Source organism: Dama dama, chromosome 9 (assembly GCF_033118175.1).
Source record: "Dama dama isolate Ldn47 chromosome 9, ASM3311817v1, whole genome shotgun sequence".
Taxonomy (NCBI): domain Eukaryota; kingdom Metazoa; phylum Chordata; class Mammalia; order Artiodactyla; family Cervidae; genus Dama; species Dama dama.
The window spans coordinates 55,054,301-55,069,684 of record NC_083689.1 but is presented as its reverse complement, the minus strand read 5'-3'; the positions used below and the strand labels follow the sequence as shown (position 1 = coordinate 55,069,684).

Genomic DNA, 15,384 nt, shown 5'->3' with positions numbered 1-15,384 from the left:
TTTCCTGGTTCCGCAGAGGCAGGCAGCGTGCTTACGCAGCACGCAAGGCCGGGGGTGGGGCAGGTGGACAGGCTGGCGGCGGAGGCGCGGGGCCTGGTCCCGCCGGCACCATGGCCAAGACTGTGGCCTATTTCTACGACCCCGACGTGGGCAACTTCCACTACGGTGAGGGAGCAACATTGCACGCGAGGGATTTCGGGACGCGGAGGTTTCGAAGCCGGGCCTACAACTCCAGGGATGGGTACTGACGAACTCTCTTCTCCCACCCCCAGGGGCTGGTCACCCTATGAAGCCCCATCGCTTGGCATTGACTCATAGTCTGGTCCTGCACTACGGCCTCTATAAGAAGATGATCGTGAGTCTCACGGCTTCTGCTGGGGATTGAGGGTGGGGACGAGCTGCGGCCTTAGGGATAGGTAGGCTGCACTGAATGCATCAAGAGTGACCCACCCCAGGCAGCGGGGAGGTGGATTGACGGAATCAGGAGCACTCCCATATGCAGAATGTTGGTGGGTGCATCCACTGACTTAATGAGAGTTAGTTTTTAGGTCGGCCACCTTTTGACCTCAAGTGGACCAACCTTTGGCCTACGGTTAGGGTGGTGTGGAGCTGGTTTGCAGACACAGAGTATTTCCCTCCCTTGCATCTTAGGATAGTTCTGTGACCTCAGGGAAGGGAAAGCGGCTGGCTCAGTGTATCTGGATATGAGGTTTACCCTCATTCCCACCCCTTCTCCTCTGCCACCTCTCTCCACCGCCAAGCCAGAGTTCTAGGGAGGACTTTGTGGCCCTGTGTGTAAATGTGTATGTGTGTGGAGGACAGTAGGAGGTGTTCTGGATATTCCCTTTTCAATCTAGAATACCCCCGCCCACACACAGAGTTCCATTTAATTACTACTCATTCCTCCATCTCCCCCTGTATACACATCCTGTCTGTCCCTGGCTTGGAATTTATAGCAGTGTGATATGTGATCATAACATACGGCCCTTGTGCATTGCAAGGGGAATTAGCCAGCAGCATGAATGAGTGTCCACTGCTTGTGCTGAGCCACAGACTAGTGAATTGATCATAGAAACGACTGAGGTGATCTTAATGCCTGAATCTCTGGCTTTTGAAATTGTTTGCCTATGTGTGCCTATGAGCATTTTCTGGGGAGGAAAAATTTTTTGCTTTTGTCCAATTTCTAAAGCATGTGGTCCTCTCAAGAGATAATAAATCTTTGGCTTAGCACCTGGGCATCTTGGGTTTTAATTAGAAGGTTATTGTGTGTCCCATATTATTTGATTCCAAAATTAAGAAGAACTCAGAGGAGAGAGAGGACAGAGTCAGCACCCAGGGGAGATGAGTACAATGAGAATAAGGAATAGGAGATCCAGAGAACAGGGCAGGTGAAGGGAGTTAAGGTTTGAGAAGGTAGAAAAGGCTGGGCTGGAGGTAGGAAGGAAAAGGCAGGCCCAGTGGTCTTTAAAGGGCTTGATCATAAGAAACTCTCAAGCTAATCAAGAGTCTCTCTTCTTCACAGACGTTTGTCTCATAGAATAACAAGGATTAGAGGGGAGGGGGCAAGGGGACTGCTGTGTGTGTTTCTGGACAGTCCCCAGGGCTGGGCTCAGTGTGGTCAGTCTCAGCCGGATGAGTAGGACTGACCCTGCCTGACTTCATCTTGTGTTTCCCTCTCAAGGTCTTCAAGCCATACCAGGCCTCCCAGCATGACATGTGCCGCTTCCACTCTGAGGACTACATCGACTTCCTGCAGAGAGTCAGCCCCACCAATATGCAAGGCTTTACAAAGAGCCTTAATGCCTTCAACGTGGGCGATGACTGGTAAGGGGAGAACTGGGACCTTTGATGCCAGGCAACTTGATGCCAGGCATTTCAGTGAGAATACTCGAGTGAGACCTTATGGCAGCAATGGAAGATATGTAGGTGGGTGGGGTGGGGAATACTTGTCAATGAATCATCATTTACTCATTGGCTTATTCAACAAATATTGATTGGTTATTGGCTGTGGGCCAGGCCCTATGCTAAGTGCTAGGGATGCAATGATAAACAATACCAACACAATTTTAATATAAGCCCTTGGGCTAAGTCCTTTAGAGGAGAGGTACATGACAGACTATGAGAGGGTAGACACGGGAGAATTATCTAGCCTGGGCTGGCGCTGGTCAGTGGCGGCTTCCTAGAGGAAGTAATGAAAATTGGGTTGAGTTCTAAAGAAAGTAGGAAGTAATTAGGTGAAAGATAGTTGGGAGGTTGGAGGATGAGGGGAGGAATGGAAAGTAGGGACAACATGCCCTAAGGGTCTGCAGCAGGACAGAGTGTGACTTATTTAAGGAACAGAAAAAAGGCCATGCACGATATCTGAAGAGTGATCTGAATTGTGTCTAAAGAGATAGGTAGGGCCTTTAAAAAATAAACAGCCCTATTATGAATTGGGGTTTTTAACTTCTAGAGCAGGGAGAAGTCATTGGAGGGTTTTAAAAAGCAAGAGAGTGTTTAGGTACAACCACATTTATGTTGAGCTTATTTCATATGAGAAGTCAGCTCAGAGTCTTGTGGGGAAAAGGTGGCTAACAAAGATAAGCCATGATCCTTGCTTCCACTCTAGTCTGCATCCACTAAAAGATAGTGACCACAACAGCTGCCAGCTGCTCCATTCATTTTTAAACTTTTTATTTATTAGGGAAAATTTTAAACATTTCTGCAAGTAGAATAGTACAGTGAACCCCCATCTATCCATCACCGAGCTGCAACACTTAGAGCAGATGGCTAATCTTGCTTCATCTCTGTCCCCCACGTTAGGTTATTTTAAAGCTAATTTGAGATGTCACTCCCTTTTGTCTATAAATATGTTACTATATATCTCCAAATGATACTCTTTAAAAAAATGCATAGTATCATCACACCTGAAAAATCAACAGTAATTCATATCATCAAATGTGCAGTCAGTACTTAAGTTTCTCCAGTTGTCTCACATTTTTTTCTTTTTTGCAGTTGATTTATTTAAATTAGGATTTAAACAAGGTCCACATATTGTATTTGGTGGCTCCATCTCTTAAGACTTTTAACCCTTAATGTTTCCTTCTTGCCTTTGAATTTATTTATTTTTGCCATGCCTTGGCTTGCAGGATCTTAGTTCCCTGACCAGTGATTGAACCCAGGCCCTCTGCAGTGAAAACATGGAGTCCTAACCACTAGATTGCCAGGGAATTCCTTGAATTTATTTTTTGATGAAATGAGGCTGTTGATCCTATAGTTTCCTATAACAGCTACAGTTTCTTGAGTAATTTACTCTGCTGTGCTGAGGATTACTGGTGTATCCACTTAATTCTTACACCAACCCTGAGATGTAGTAGTCCTTTTCATGATGGTAAGCATTAAGTACATACATTGAAATTTGAGGAGATTTTGATAACTTAGCCTGGACAGTGGCAATGGCAGGATTCAGGTCCAGAGGCTAGGTTTTTAAACACTACACCAATCGGTTTCCCCGAAAGAGCCTACCAATAGAAGCAGACTGGGCTGGAGGATTGAGGCCGACTCCTTAGGCCGGCAATGAGCACCTTGCCAACCTTATCCCCACACCTCTGCTGCACAGGGTGTCTTCTCAGAATACCTTTTGTTCCCCATTCAGCCTCCAGGGCCTTCACAGCCTTCAAGCCACCACAAAGCTTCATGTCATGAAGGCTTTCTTGACCACACCAGCCCCAGAGGTCTGTCCCGCACACACTACCCTGCTCATTGGGTTGTTCTGGCACGTGCTGTCTTGGGAGCTTTCTTGTTTTTTGTGTTATTGCTCCTACTAGTTTTGAGTTTACTTTATAGGTCTGGGAATGTAAAGTCCACCCTCACCCACAGCCTGGGGCCCTGTGATTGCTCTTTGTGCAACTAGCACTACAATCACTGTGCTTCTCTACTTCCCATCCAGTGCCTCGAACAAGTCTCAGTATATGGCTTGGTCCAAAATATTTGTTGAATAAATTTGCAGATAACTTGGGTATGTAGGAGGGGCAGAAGGGGTTATTGAAGAAAGGAGACTATAGGGCTTTGGGCTGGGGAGAAGGGTGAAGGAAGGAAGTGGACAGAGGAAAAAGGGCTCTGACTTGCTCTTCTTCCTGCAGCCCCGTGTTTCCCGGGCTGTTTGAGTTCTGCTCCCGTTACACAGGTGCATCTCTGCAAGGAGCAACCCAGCTGAACAACAAGGTAACTATACCCTGAGTCCTGTTTCCCCCTTCCTGTGGGTCCCTGAATCCAAGGCCTTAACTGTGATCCTGAGCTCCCAGCTTTGAGGGTGGGCAGGAGAAGGATTATGAGTTGGGCATTTGTCTTTCAGATCTGTGATATTGCCATTAATTGGGCTGGTGGTCTGCACCACGCCAAGAAGTTTGAGGTGAGTGAGGAGGTAATGGGGGAGACAACAGCTCCGCTAGGGTAGGAGGTCAGGATGGCAGTCGGGGGGCAGCTGGGTGGAGGAATTGTTCTTCTTTGTAATAGCACTATACTATCTTACCATAGGCTTCTGGTTTCTGCTATGTCAATGACATTGTGATTGGCATCCTGGAGCTGCTCAAGTAAGTAGCCCGGGAGGAGATGGGGCCACTTACGAGGCTCTTGGCTGAGGTCTGAGACTGCCCTGGCCCTGACCCTGACCTCCAGCCCCACCCTAGCTTCTCCTGAGTTCTTGATGCTTTTCTCAGGCTGCCTCTTCCTGTGCTCTGCTGCAGATTCCCCGCTGCCTGCTCACATTTCAGCCTTCTCTGCACATCCCTCTCCTGTCCCTGCCTCCAGGCTGGAGCCCCAGGGTTGCCCTTAGGGAACTGGTGGTATTAGGTTTCAGGTGACTTGGGCCAAAGTAGAATCTTCATAATTTCTGGCCTTGTGTTTGGGAGGAGTGGGATGGGGGCTTTTCCTCCTGGGTTTCACCTCTGCCTCAGACGCTGGCTTTGCCCTCACCCTAGGTACCACCCTCGGGTGCTCTACATTGATATTGACATCCACCATGGCGATGGGGTTCAGGAAGCCTTCTACCTCACTGACCGAGTCATGACAGTATCTTTCCACAAGTATGGAAACTACTTCTTCCCTGGCACAGGTATGGGAATAGGAATGCCTGTCCCCTTCACACTCCTCAGCTCTTACCATGACTGCCTCCTTCGCAGGCTCAGGTCTCAGTTCAGGTGGTCCCTCCTTGGAGAAACCTTTCCTGATCACCCTGTTACTCTGTCACATCACTCTGCTTTTTTCTTTTCAAGCACTGATTGCTGTTTGAATTTATTGTGGGGTTTTGTTTTGTTTACTGTCTCCCACCTAATCATGCCTGTCTCCCAAGAATATGAGCTTGGTGGGATTTCATTTATTTCGTTAGTTCTTTTTCCTGTTGTATCCCGATACCTAGTTCACAGCTTGGCTCATAGTAGGCCCTCCAAGAGTATCTGTTGATTGAATGCAAGCTGCAAGAGACTTAGTGGTTTGAGGGAGTGTGTGGCAGACGTACAAAGATGGAGTGAGAGGCCCTCAGAGTACATGGTGGGGTTGAAGCAGCCGGCACCCCCACCCACCTCTTCCCCACAGGTGACATGTATGAAGTTGGAGCAGAGAGTGGCCGCTACTACTGCCTCAATGTACCCCTGCGGGATGGCATTGATGACCAGAGTACGTACTAAAGTCTTCTCCTTGCTCACTAGACTCCTTCTCTGTCTCCCTCCTTGAGTTAACCTCTTCTGCCTGGTATTATCTACTGTTGGGCCAGGTGTCCTTCAGGATGAATGGCCTTCAGAGGGACCATGAACTCCCCGGAAATTGTATGCAACATATTGTGTGTATGTGCATTTTTCTGGGAAAAAGGTCATTAGCTTCCATCGGTCCCTCCAGAAGTCTCATGAACTTCCCCACCCAGAAGTTCGGAACCAATGGTTGTCCCTTTGGGTTGCCCCTTTCCTGGGCTACACGCTCTCTGAACCCCCTTTTTCCTTTTGTTCCCTGTCTCCCCATCCCCTTGGGGTGCCAGGTGCCCATCTTTGGCCCTCTCCCAGGTTACAAGCACCTTTTCCAGCCAGTTATCAACCAGGTGGTGGACTTCTACCAACCCACGTGCATTGTGCTCCAGGTAATACGGTCAGTGCCTCCTCAGGCCCTCAGGCTTGAGGGAAGAGAGCAGGAAAGAGGAGAATCCCTAGGCTGGTGGGGGAAGGGAAGTGAAGGACTTTGGTGACATTCTGAGTAGTTCTCTCACTGCAGCCACCTGGGGTTTTGATTTTTGCAGTGTGGAGCTGACTCTCTGGGCTGTGATCGATTGGGCTGCTTCAACCTCAGCATTAGAGGACACGGGTGAGAACTGCTCTCCTTCCACTCCCCCAGGTTTTCAAGTGGCCTTGGGCCTCAATACATGGAACGGGGGTAGCTGGGAAACAGGCCTCACCTCCTTTTGGGACTCCAAAATAGCTACATGTTGTACTTTGAACCAGAAGTGTCATCTTGAGCAGGGTTCCCCAGTTGGCAACATTCACATTAGGTTTTTATTAAGCACCCTTTGTGTTCCAGGCATCATACTAGGAGATGGGGAGGCAGTCAGGGAACTCCTATGGAGTTTACAGTTCAGCCTAGGAAACAGGCAAAACTATAAGTGAGCAAACAAGATAGGTAGATTGTTATAAATTCTATAGAAGAAAAAGATAGAAAGTTAAGATATGGGATAACAGTGGAGAAACTACTTTAGATACTGTGATTTGGAAGCAGTTTTCCAAAATTCTGAGCTGAGACCTGGAGCCTAAAAGGAGTGAGCCATAAGAGGAAGAGAGAGAGGTCCATCCCAAGCAGTGAGAAAAGCGCGTGCAGACACGCCGAGACAGGGCAGAGGGTGTCATGGAGGAGATGAAGTAAAACCAGTCAGGTGGAACACAGAGAGCAGGCTGGAGGTGGTTTGAGGTGACGTCTGAGAAGTCGGCAGCGTTGGGGTCGTGCAGAGCCTTTAGACCTTGCTAAGGAGTCTGGATTATATTTCAAATGTGTTGGGAAACTGTTGACAGGTTTTAAGCAGAGAAGTGACATGATCCAGCTTTCGTTTTAAAGTGACTGCTCAAGACTTCCCTGGCAGTTCAGTGGTTAGGACTCTGCACTTCCACTGCAGGAGGCATGGGCTTGATCCCTGGTTGGGGAAGTAAGATCTCACATGCCTTGAGGCACGGCCGAAAAAAAAAAGCCGCTGCTCTGAGTGCTGAATGGAGAAAGGTTTGGGGTGGGACTGGGCACACAGGAGTGGAAGTGGGAAGACCAGTTAGGGAGCTCTTGGTGTTGTCTTAGACAGGGGGCTAAGTTGGAGGAGGTGGCGGGGGAGAGAGGTAGGTGATATGAGTTATATTTTGGTGGCTAAACTGACAGCACTTGCTGCTACATTGGTGAGACTAGTTGATTAACAGGTGGGGTGCCAGGGTGGGTGCTGAGCAGGACAGAGGTGAGAGTGCAGTCTGTTTTAAATTTCACTGAGACACAACGTGCAGACAATAAAATGTGCATATCTCAGGGATATAGCTCAGTGATTTTCACTACCAAGATCAAGATACAGAACATTCCTAGTTTCCTTGTGCCCCTTTCCAGTTAGTCGCTAGAAGTGTGTTCTCTGGCTTTTGAAAACTTCTTCCACCCATTCCTCTGGTTTCTTTTAACAGGGAATGCGTTGAATATGTCAAGAGCTTCAATATCCCTCTGCTGGTGCTAGGTGGTGGTGGCTACACTGTCCGGAATGTTGCCCGCTGCTGGTGAGCATGCCCCATGTTTTCTCCTCTCCCTTGTACAGTGTGAGCTAGGGGCTCCCTGAGAAATGGCCAGTGGACCTTTCAGCCCACTCGCTCAGCCTGCCCTCCTGGTTTGTTTCAGGACATATGAGACATCGCTGCTGGTAGAAGAGGCCATTAGTGAAGAGCTTCCCTATAGTGGTAAGGACCACCCCATGATGCCCCCACAGCAAGAAGGCCATTCTCACAAGACCATAGAATGGCCTGGTTTGAAAGCGGGTGGGAAGTTTGACTTTCTCAGAGCTCTGCAGACTAAACCCCTGGGCCCAGAGCGGGGAAGAGGTTGAGCAGCTGTTATGTAGGTGTTTTGGATGGAAAGGAAAGAGATAGGCAACTCTTGGGACCTGCCTGTGTCTATTTGAGCCATCATGTCTCCTCCTTTTTCCCCAAGAATACTTCGAGTACTTTGCCCCGGACTTCACGCTCCATCCAGATGTCAGCACCCGCATCGAGAATCAGAATTCACGCCAGGTCAGCAGCTTGGAGAAGCTGAGCACAAGGGTGGAGGAGCCAAGGAAAGGTCCAGGATGTGGGAAATCAGAGAAACCAGGGAAGAGAATCTCAGCCCTCACTATCTCTGTTATCAGCTAGTAGGCAGCCTCGGTGAAAGCACAGGCAGTCAGGGTTTGGAGGACGGACAGTTACCAGCTGGGGGATTCAAACTAAGATGCAAAATAGGACTGAAACTAGGACTGCAGGGACAAAAGGCAACTACAGGCATTGACATCCTGGGAGTCACTGGGAGCTGCTCATTGTCTATTCCTCATCCCCAACCAGTATCTGGACCAGATCCGCCAGACAATCTTTGAAAACCTGAAGATGCTGAACCATGCACCTAGCGTCCAGATTCACGATGTGCCGGCAGACCTCCTAACCTACGACAGGACTGATGAGGCTGATGCGGAGGAGAGGGGTCCCGAGGAAAACTACAGCAGGTCTGGAGTAGGGACATAAGAGGAGGGAATTCCAGCAAGCTTTGGGGGAAAAAGTAAGAGGGGAAAAGTAAGTTAGACAGCATTAGTCTAATTGTCCTCAGTTTACCTTCTTCAGTATGCAGCCATCCCATGCTTTTTTTTTGCCCTGATTTAATGATGTAAGTGACATACATTTATTGTAAAACTTTTCAGTTCAGTTCAGTCGCTCAGTCATGTCCGACTCTTTGCGACCCCATGGACTGCAGCACGCCAGGCCTACCTGTCCATCACCAACTCCCGGAGTTTACTCAAACTCATGTCCATTGAGTCGGTGATGCCATCCAACCATCTCATCCTCTGTCATCCCCTTCTCCTCCTGCTCTCAATCTTTCCCAGCATCAGGGTCTTTTCCAATGAGTCAGCTCTTCACATCAGTGGCCAAAGTATTGGAGTTTCAGCTTCAGCATCAGTCCTTCCAATGAACACCCAGGACTGATCTCCTTTAGGATGGACTGGTTGGATCTCCTTGCAGTCCAAGGGACTCTCAAGAGTCTTCTCCAACACCACAGTTCAAAACCATCAATTCTTCTGTGCTCAGCTTTCTTTATAGTCCAACTCTCACATCCATACATGACTACTGGAAAAACCGTAGCCTTGACTAGACAGACCTTTGTTGGCAAAGTAATGTCTCTGCTTTTTAATATGCTGTCTAGGTTGGTCATAACTTTTCTTCCAAGGAGTAAACATCTTTTAATTTCATGGCTGCAGTCACCATCTGAAGTGATTTTGGAGCCCAAGAAAATTAAGTCTGCCACTGTTTCCACTGTTTCCCCATCTATTTGCCATGAAGTGATGGGACCAAATGCCATGATCTTAGTTTTCTAAATGTTGAGTTTTAAGCCAACTTTTTCATGCTCCTCTTTCACTTTCATCAAGAGGCTCTTTAGTTCTTCACTTTCTGCCATCAGGGTGGTGTTATTTGCATATCTGAGGTTATTGATATTTCTCCCGGCAATCTTGATTCCAGCTTGTGCTTCATCTAGCCCAGTGTTTCTCACGATGTACTCTGCACATAAGTTAAATAAGCAGGGTGACAATATACAGCCTTGACGTACTCCTTTCCTGAGTTGGAACCAGTCTGTTGTTCCATGTCCAGTTCTAAGTCCATGTTACAGTTTCTGTAGATGACAACTGCACTGTTCAACATTTATGTATAAACACAAGGGCATACATACACTCATTTTCAGTGTTGTGCAGTCTTTTTTTTTTTTAATAAAAGTTGGATCATTCTGTACATGTTCTACAATTTCCAAGTTTTTTTTTTTACTAGTGTATTTTTCTGTGCCAATATATATATATAAATCTGCTTTGTTATTTAATTAGCTGTATAATATTCCATTGTGTGGACATAGCTATAATTTAACCAAGTGCCATGGACAGGCATTTACATTATTTCCTGTTTTTTTCACTGTTACAAAGAGTGTGGCAGCGAATCCCCGTGTATGTACGTCTTTGAGTGCTTGAATGGGTTAGATTCCTGGACTTGTTGTTGCTAGGTCAAAGGCTGTGTGCAGTAAAGTTTTTTTTTTGTTGTTGCCAAACTGCCTTCCAGACAGTCTATAACAGTTTATATTCTTGCCAGCATTTTACTGACTCTTTCCAGATTACAAGCTGGACAGGTCACTGCACATATACTGCTCTTGTAAGGCCCTTGGATTTCTTTCCTCTGTTAATTTTTTCAGGTGTGATAGTTGTATTGTGTGTATGTGTGTCTTTTTAAATATCTTTACCTTCCTGAGATACATATTAAAATATTTACAGATGCACTAAATTAGGGGAAAAAGCAACCAGAATAGACTTAAAAAAACCACAAAAGCTGAAACAAGCTTTTCTGAAAAATGAAGGAAAAAGACAAGAGAACTCAGAAGTGCAGAAACAGATGCATTTAATAGAGAACAGATTTCCTTACGTGACTGGGGATAACCACAGCTGGATGTTTGCAGGACACCTGGTCCTGCTCCCACGCACTGTTAAGAAGTCTGAGCTGACTCTGCTGCAGAGTCTGATGGGCTTCTCAGTCCTTTCCAGAATCTTCTCTCTGTCTTAAGAGTTCATACTTCCAGATCTCTCCGCTGGACCTGGGTTTTACAGCTTAGACTCTTGGGACCACTCCAACCCTTCTCCTCCATGTGTACCCCTTCATTTCCTCCCTTGGTTGAGGATGTATCTAAACATCTGGCCTCAGGGATCCTTTTTGACCCATCATCTCAATCTCAGCTTCTCCAGGTCTCTGAGGCTTGACTTCTGGAAATTGATCTTAAAAATCTGTTTTTCAGTTTCTTCCTTTTAGAAAAGTTTATTTTTTTCATCTGTGATTCCAGGTTGGTATCTGGGCCTTGCCTCTACATTATACAGCCTGTTCTCAACAGCCAGCAGAAGCCTCTGGCCTCTTCCTGTCCTAAGCCCTGTTACTGTTGGACTATCCACTGAGTTCCTTGTCTTTGATGCTTGTAGCATATCAGCTATATAGGATCTGATATTTATATTAAATTATACATGATACAGTGCCATCAAGTCATCATTCTCTTGCCATCCGACAACCCTGAGAGGTGCGATTCTTAAATTAACAGAAGAGGAATCTAAGGTTCAGAGAGATTAAGTAGCTTTCCGAAGTTCTCACAGCTAGTTAAATACCAGGGCTGAGATTCAAACCCAAGTCTCCTCACCTTTAACCCTTGTCCACTTAGAGGTAACTGAGACTTTGCTCTCCAGGCAGAGGGAGCCTTTCCTGATTTTGTTCCCCAACTTCTCTTTGATGACTTTCTCCCTTCTTTCTCAGTTAACAGCTGTGGGCAAGATAACTTAGTTATTCATGTTCTCCCAGAGAACAGTTTTCCAAAAAGAAATCAGAATTGGGTACATATTGGGTCTTGTATTGCTTTCATATCCCTTCACCCACTACATACAGGTTTATAATATGTCACTTCTCTGCTAGAAATGCTCCTTTCCCTTGCACTTAGAAGAAAGTCCAAATTTCTGATGATGACTTTAAAAGGCCCTGCATGCTGGCCCTTACCCTCGTCCCTGGTCTCATTTCTAATGACTCTCTCTCCTCTAGCTGTCTTGACCTCCTTCTCTCACTTTTCTCACCTGTCTTCCTCATAACCTTCTAACTTCTGTACTTGGTTTTCTTACAGCTTGAAGTGGTCTTCCTGAGATGTTTGCCTGTCCAGCTTCTTGTTAGTCTTCAGGTCTTACCTTGTCAGAACAGCTGTTCGTAATAATCCTGTCTGAAATTTTACCCTTTTTCTCCTGTAACTCTTAGTCACATCCTTTTATTTCATTTTATTCATAGTGCTTTCCACCATGTGAAATTTTTGTTTTTACTTTGTTAGTTATTGTCAGTCTCATTTATTAGGTAAGTTTTTTGAAGATAGGCAGAAATGTCATCTGGTTTATTCTCTCCTGTCTCGCTAAGGCTTACGACAGTGTCTGGCACAGAGTAGTCTGTCAGTAAATGTTTATTGACTACCTGAGTGGATGAATGAATAGCAATCAGTCTCTACCAACAGAAGGAGAGGAGTGGTTCCCTGACAGTGGGGGCCTGAGAAGTGGCTCCAGACAGGGTGCCTATATGGGAGAAGACTGAACTGTGGAGAGTGGGAGCCTGACCTCTCTTTCTCTCTTCCCTTGCTTTGTAGGCCAGAGGCACCCAACGAATTCTATGATGGAGATCATGACAATGACAAGGAAAGCGACGTGGAGATTTAGGAGGAGCTGGGCTTGTTATGTCCCCAGGAATTCCTTTTTACCTCTTGGTTGGGTGGGAGGGAAAAAGTGTGGTTCTCCCACCCCTGGTCAGGTTACTTTCAGAGCTTTTACCAGTGCTGGGGGAGGGTTTGGAGACCACATCTGGTTCTTGAACCAACCCCTTTCTTCTCTCCATCAAGGCCTGAGAATGGTACCTATTAAGGATAGAATGGGGACAAGGATAGCCATCTCTAGGAAAGCCTGGGCTTGGGCCCTAGAGGCCAGTCCTAGCCCTTTTGGCTTGCTTATTCCTTCCCTACTTCCTTCCAATCCAGAGACTTCAGGAGTGAAGGGGCAGACAGGAGTAAGGTTGCCTTTGGCCTCCTCCTCTCCTGGATTCTCCTACTATAGGCCTTGCTTCCAGTGCAGGTGAAGAGTAAAGGATTTTAGGGGGCTCTGGCTCCTTAACATCCTAGCCCAGATGATGGGAAGTACGGTTTTGAGATGGGGGAGGATGTGAAAACGTCTTGTTCTGACTTTTGGTTTTATGTCCATTTTACCACTCTTTTTATCCAATAAACCAAGTTGGTATTTTTTGTACCTTTTGCCTTTGTAGGAATATTCTTCTTACTAGCTGCCTGTGTATGAAGAGAGGAAATGGGATGATGATGTATATAATAAAAGTCATAGTTAACATAGTTAACACTTACCTTACATTAGTACCTGTGCATAAGGATTCTACATGGATTATTGTACTCATATATGGGGCATTAATAGAGCATTTAATTAAGAGTTAGACAAACCTGGGCAGATTAGTAGCTTAAGAGAGGGAATAGAGGATGACTTCAGGTTTTTAGTCCTGGGTGTTTGGATTGGTGATGCTAGTTAAGATACACTGAGAAAACACATCAGGTACTTAACACAGTGCCTGATATAAGCAGTTGCTCATTATCTTCATTGTTTATGTGAAGAATGATGCTGGATACTATAGTAGCCACAAATACAGACTCTTCCCTGGAGTTTACAGTCCAGTAGGAAGGAAGAGAAATGCCTTAGTAGATGTAGACAATGGTATGGGAAAGAAGAGTAATACCTGGATCACTCCTTCCATGCTTTGATCCTGTCTGTTTCTCAACACTCTAGCTTAGAAAGTAAGTAGCTGTTTGGGACAGTTTTGGACAAATTGATTTTGAAATGTGCGCTGGGCAGTCCTATGCAACTCTCCATCAGGCAATTAGAAAGTGAAAGGTAAAAGCTGAAGGTCAGATTTAGGAGCCAGCCGTTTTGGCAGACTCCTTGTAACATACCAGACCCTAGATTGAGCGCTGGTGGCTCCCTAGTGAGTCACTGGCTGTCCTCCAGGAACATGCAGTTGAAATCTTTTGCTGGTTCTGAGCAAGATAATTAAGTCCAGAGTTTGAAGGCCTACTGGGTGCCACATGCTTTTCACACAAGGGACCAGATGTAGCTGGGAGAATAGAGGAAATTGGTGAGGGAAGAGTCAAGCTAGTAGAGCAAAGAAAACACTTTTGAAGAATGCCTGTTCTTTTCACTCAGTTTGGTTTATGTCAATTCAGTTGAGTTCAGTCGCTCAGTTGTGTCCAACTCTTTGGGACCCCATGGACTGCAGCATGCCAGTCTTCCCTATTCATCACCAACTCCCAGAGCCTACTCAAACTCACGTTAATTGAGTTGGTAATGCCATCCAACCATCTGTTGTCCCCTTCTCCTACTGTCGTCCCCTTCTCCTTTTGCCTTCAGTTTTTCCCAGCATCAGGGTCTTTTCCAGTTAGTTCTTCATGTCAGTAGGGAATCCTTTTTAAACACAGGGCTTGGCAATCAGACCAACCTGGTTTTAATTTTTTTTGTGTGTCAATTATGTGTCCTTGGGGAAGTCACTTCAGTTGTCATTGTACAAATTTCCTGTCCTTAAAATGGTGAGACTAGTGGAATCTGTCACATGCCATTGTGGAGATTCAGTAAGAAAATACTTGTGTTTTTGCATAGGGTCTGGCATAGAACAAGTGTATGGTAAATGGTTAACTATTATTAAGTTTCAGGCACAGCAATGGCAATAACTAGTTTTTCCAGATTAGGAACATGGAACGTAGTAGACCTGGGATTTAGAACTAGGTAATTGAACTCCAGAGCTAGTAGAGTTTGCTCTAGCACTGGCCCTGAACCAAGCTCTGTTCTTGGCACATAAATGGTAGCTATCGCTTTATTTTTTCGTGTGCTCCATGGGTATTGAACACATAAAAACTATTATCCTGGAAAGCCTGGCACTAAATTTTCTGCCAGGATAAGTCTCTCTCATGCGATTTTTTTGGTTCAGGTAATATCTCGGTCTGTGGGGTGAGAGGGTTCAGGCTTCACAGCCACGTGGGCACTGCGTGGGAGCAGGGAGGCCTGCGCCGCTCCAACCGGCAGGCGGCGCTGTCCCAGAGAGTTACACCGCCCACTCACCACCCCCCCACGTGAGTCCAAATGGTTAGGCCCGCCAGGCAGGTAGTGCGCTTCCGCGGCTTTCCTCCACCCTCTCCCTTCCCCCGTTGGTAGGGGCTGCGGGTCCGGGCGGAAGTGGGGCAGGCGGGCGGGAGCGAGGCGTCGTCGTTGTATATTCATGAGGCGCGCGCAGCCCGGCATGCTAATGAGGCGGGGCGCGGCGGCGGACTGAGAAGCTGCTGGGCGGCGGCGGCGGCGGCGGCGGCAGCAGCGGCGGCGGGCTTGGAGCTGCCGGGCGGGAGCGGCGTGGGCGCGGGGTCACTAGCAACGCAGACCTGGACATGGAGCCGCCCGGCGGGGGCCTGGGACCCGGCCGCGGGACCCGGGACAAGAAGAAGGGCCGGAACCCGGACGAGCTGCCTTCGGCAGGCGGCGACGGCGGCAAATCCAAGAAATTTGTGAGTGTCCCTCCCACCTGGTTCCCT

General features: G+C 47.0%; 2 protein-coding genes across 2 annotated transcripts in view; both read left to right on the top strand.

Annotated features, from left to right (window-relative positions):
• The first annotated feature begins 31 nt into the window (after positions 1-31).
• HDAC3 (histone deacetylase 3) lies at positions 32-13,059 on the top strand. The gene is made up of 15 exons (XM_061151563.1): positions 32-165; positions 273-355; positions 1,682-1,824; positions 4,122-4,203; positions 4,334-4,390; positions 4,516-4,571; positions 4,959-5,092; positions 5,572-5,652; positions 6,033-6,106; positions 6,263-6,327; positions 7,665-7,754; positions 7,873-7,931; positions 8,182-8,261; positions 8,568-8,725; positions 12,406-13,059. Exons 1-15 carry the CDS (start codon positions 111-113, stop codon positions 12,473-12,475), a joined length of 1,287 nt encoding a protein of 428 aa, XP_061007546.1. The 5' UTR covers positions 32-110; the 3' UTR covers positions 12,476-13,059.
• A 2,100-nt stretch (positions 13,060-15,159) lies between these two features.
• Positions 15,160-15,384, top strand: part of LOC133062492 (protein diaphanous homolog 1-like) — a 45,157-nt gene continuing 44,932 nt past the window's right edge. The window contains exon 1 of the mRNA XM_061151561.1: positions 15,160-15,357. Within this exon, the coding sequence (XP_061007544.1) occupies positions 15,241-15,357 (117 nt within the window). The 5' untranslated portion in view covers positions 15,160-15,240. The remainder of the gene's footprint in view (positions 15,358-15,384) is intronic.

What these genes read in the sequence shown, in the direction of transcription:
- HDAC3 (XM_061151563.1), top strand. Translation starts at nt 111, where the DNA reads ATGGCCAAGACTGTGGCCTATTTCTACGACCCCGACGTGGGCAACTTC. An exon ending in GCCTCTATAAGAAGATGATC is followed by an intron (nt 356 to 1,681) that starts GTGAGTCTCACG and finishes TTCCCTCTCAAG; the next exon opens with GTCTTCAAGCCATACCAGGC. An exon ending in CTCAGCATTAGAGGACACGG is followed by an intron (nt 6,328 to 7,664) that starts GTGAGAACTGCT and finishes TTCTTTTAACAG; the next exon opens with GGAATGCGTTGAATATGTCA.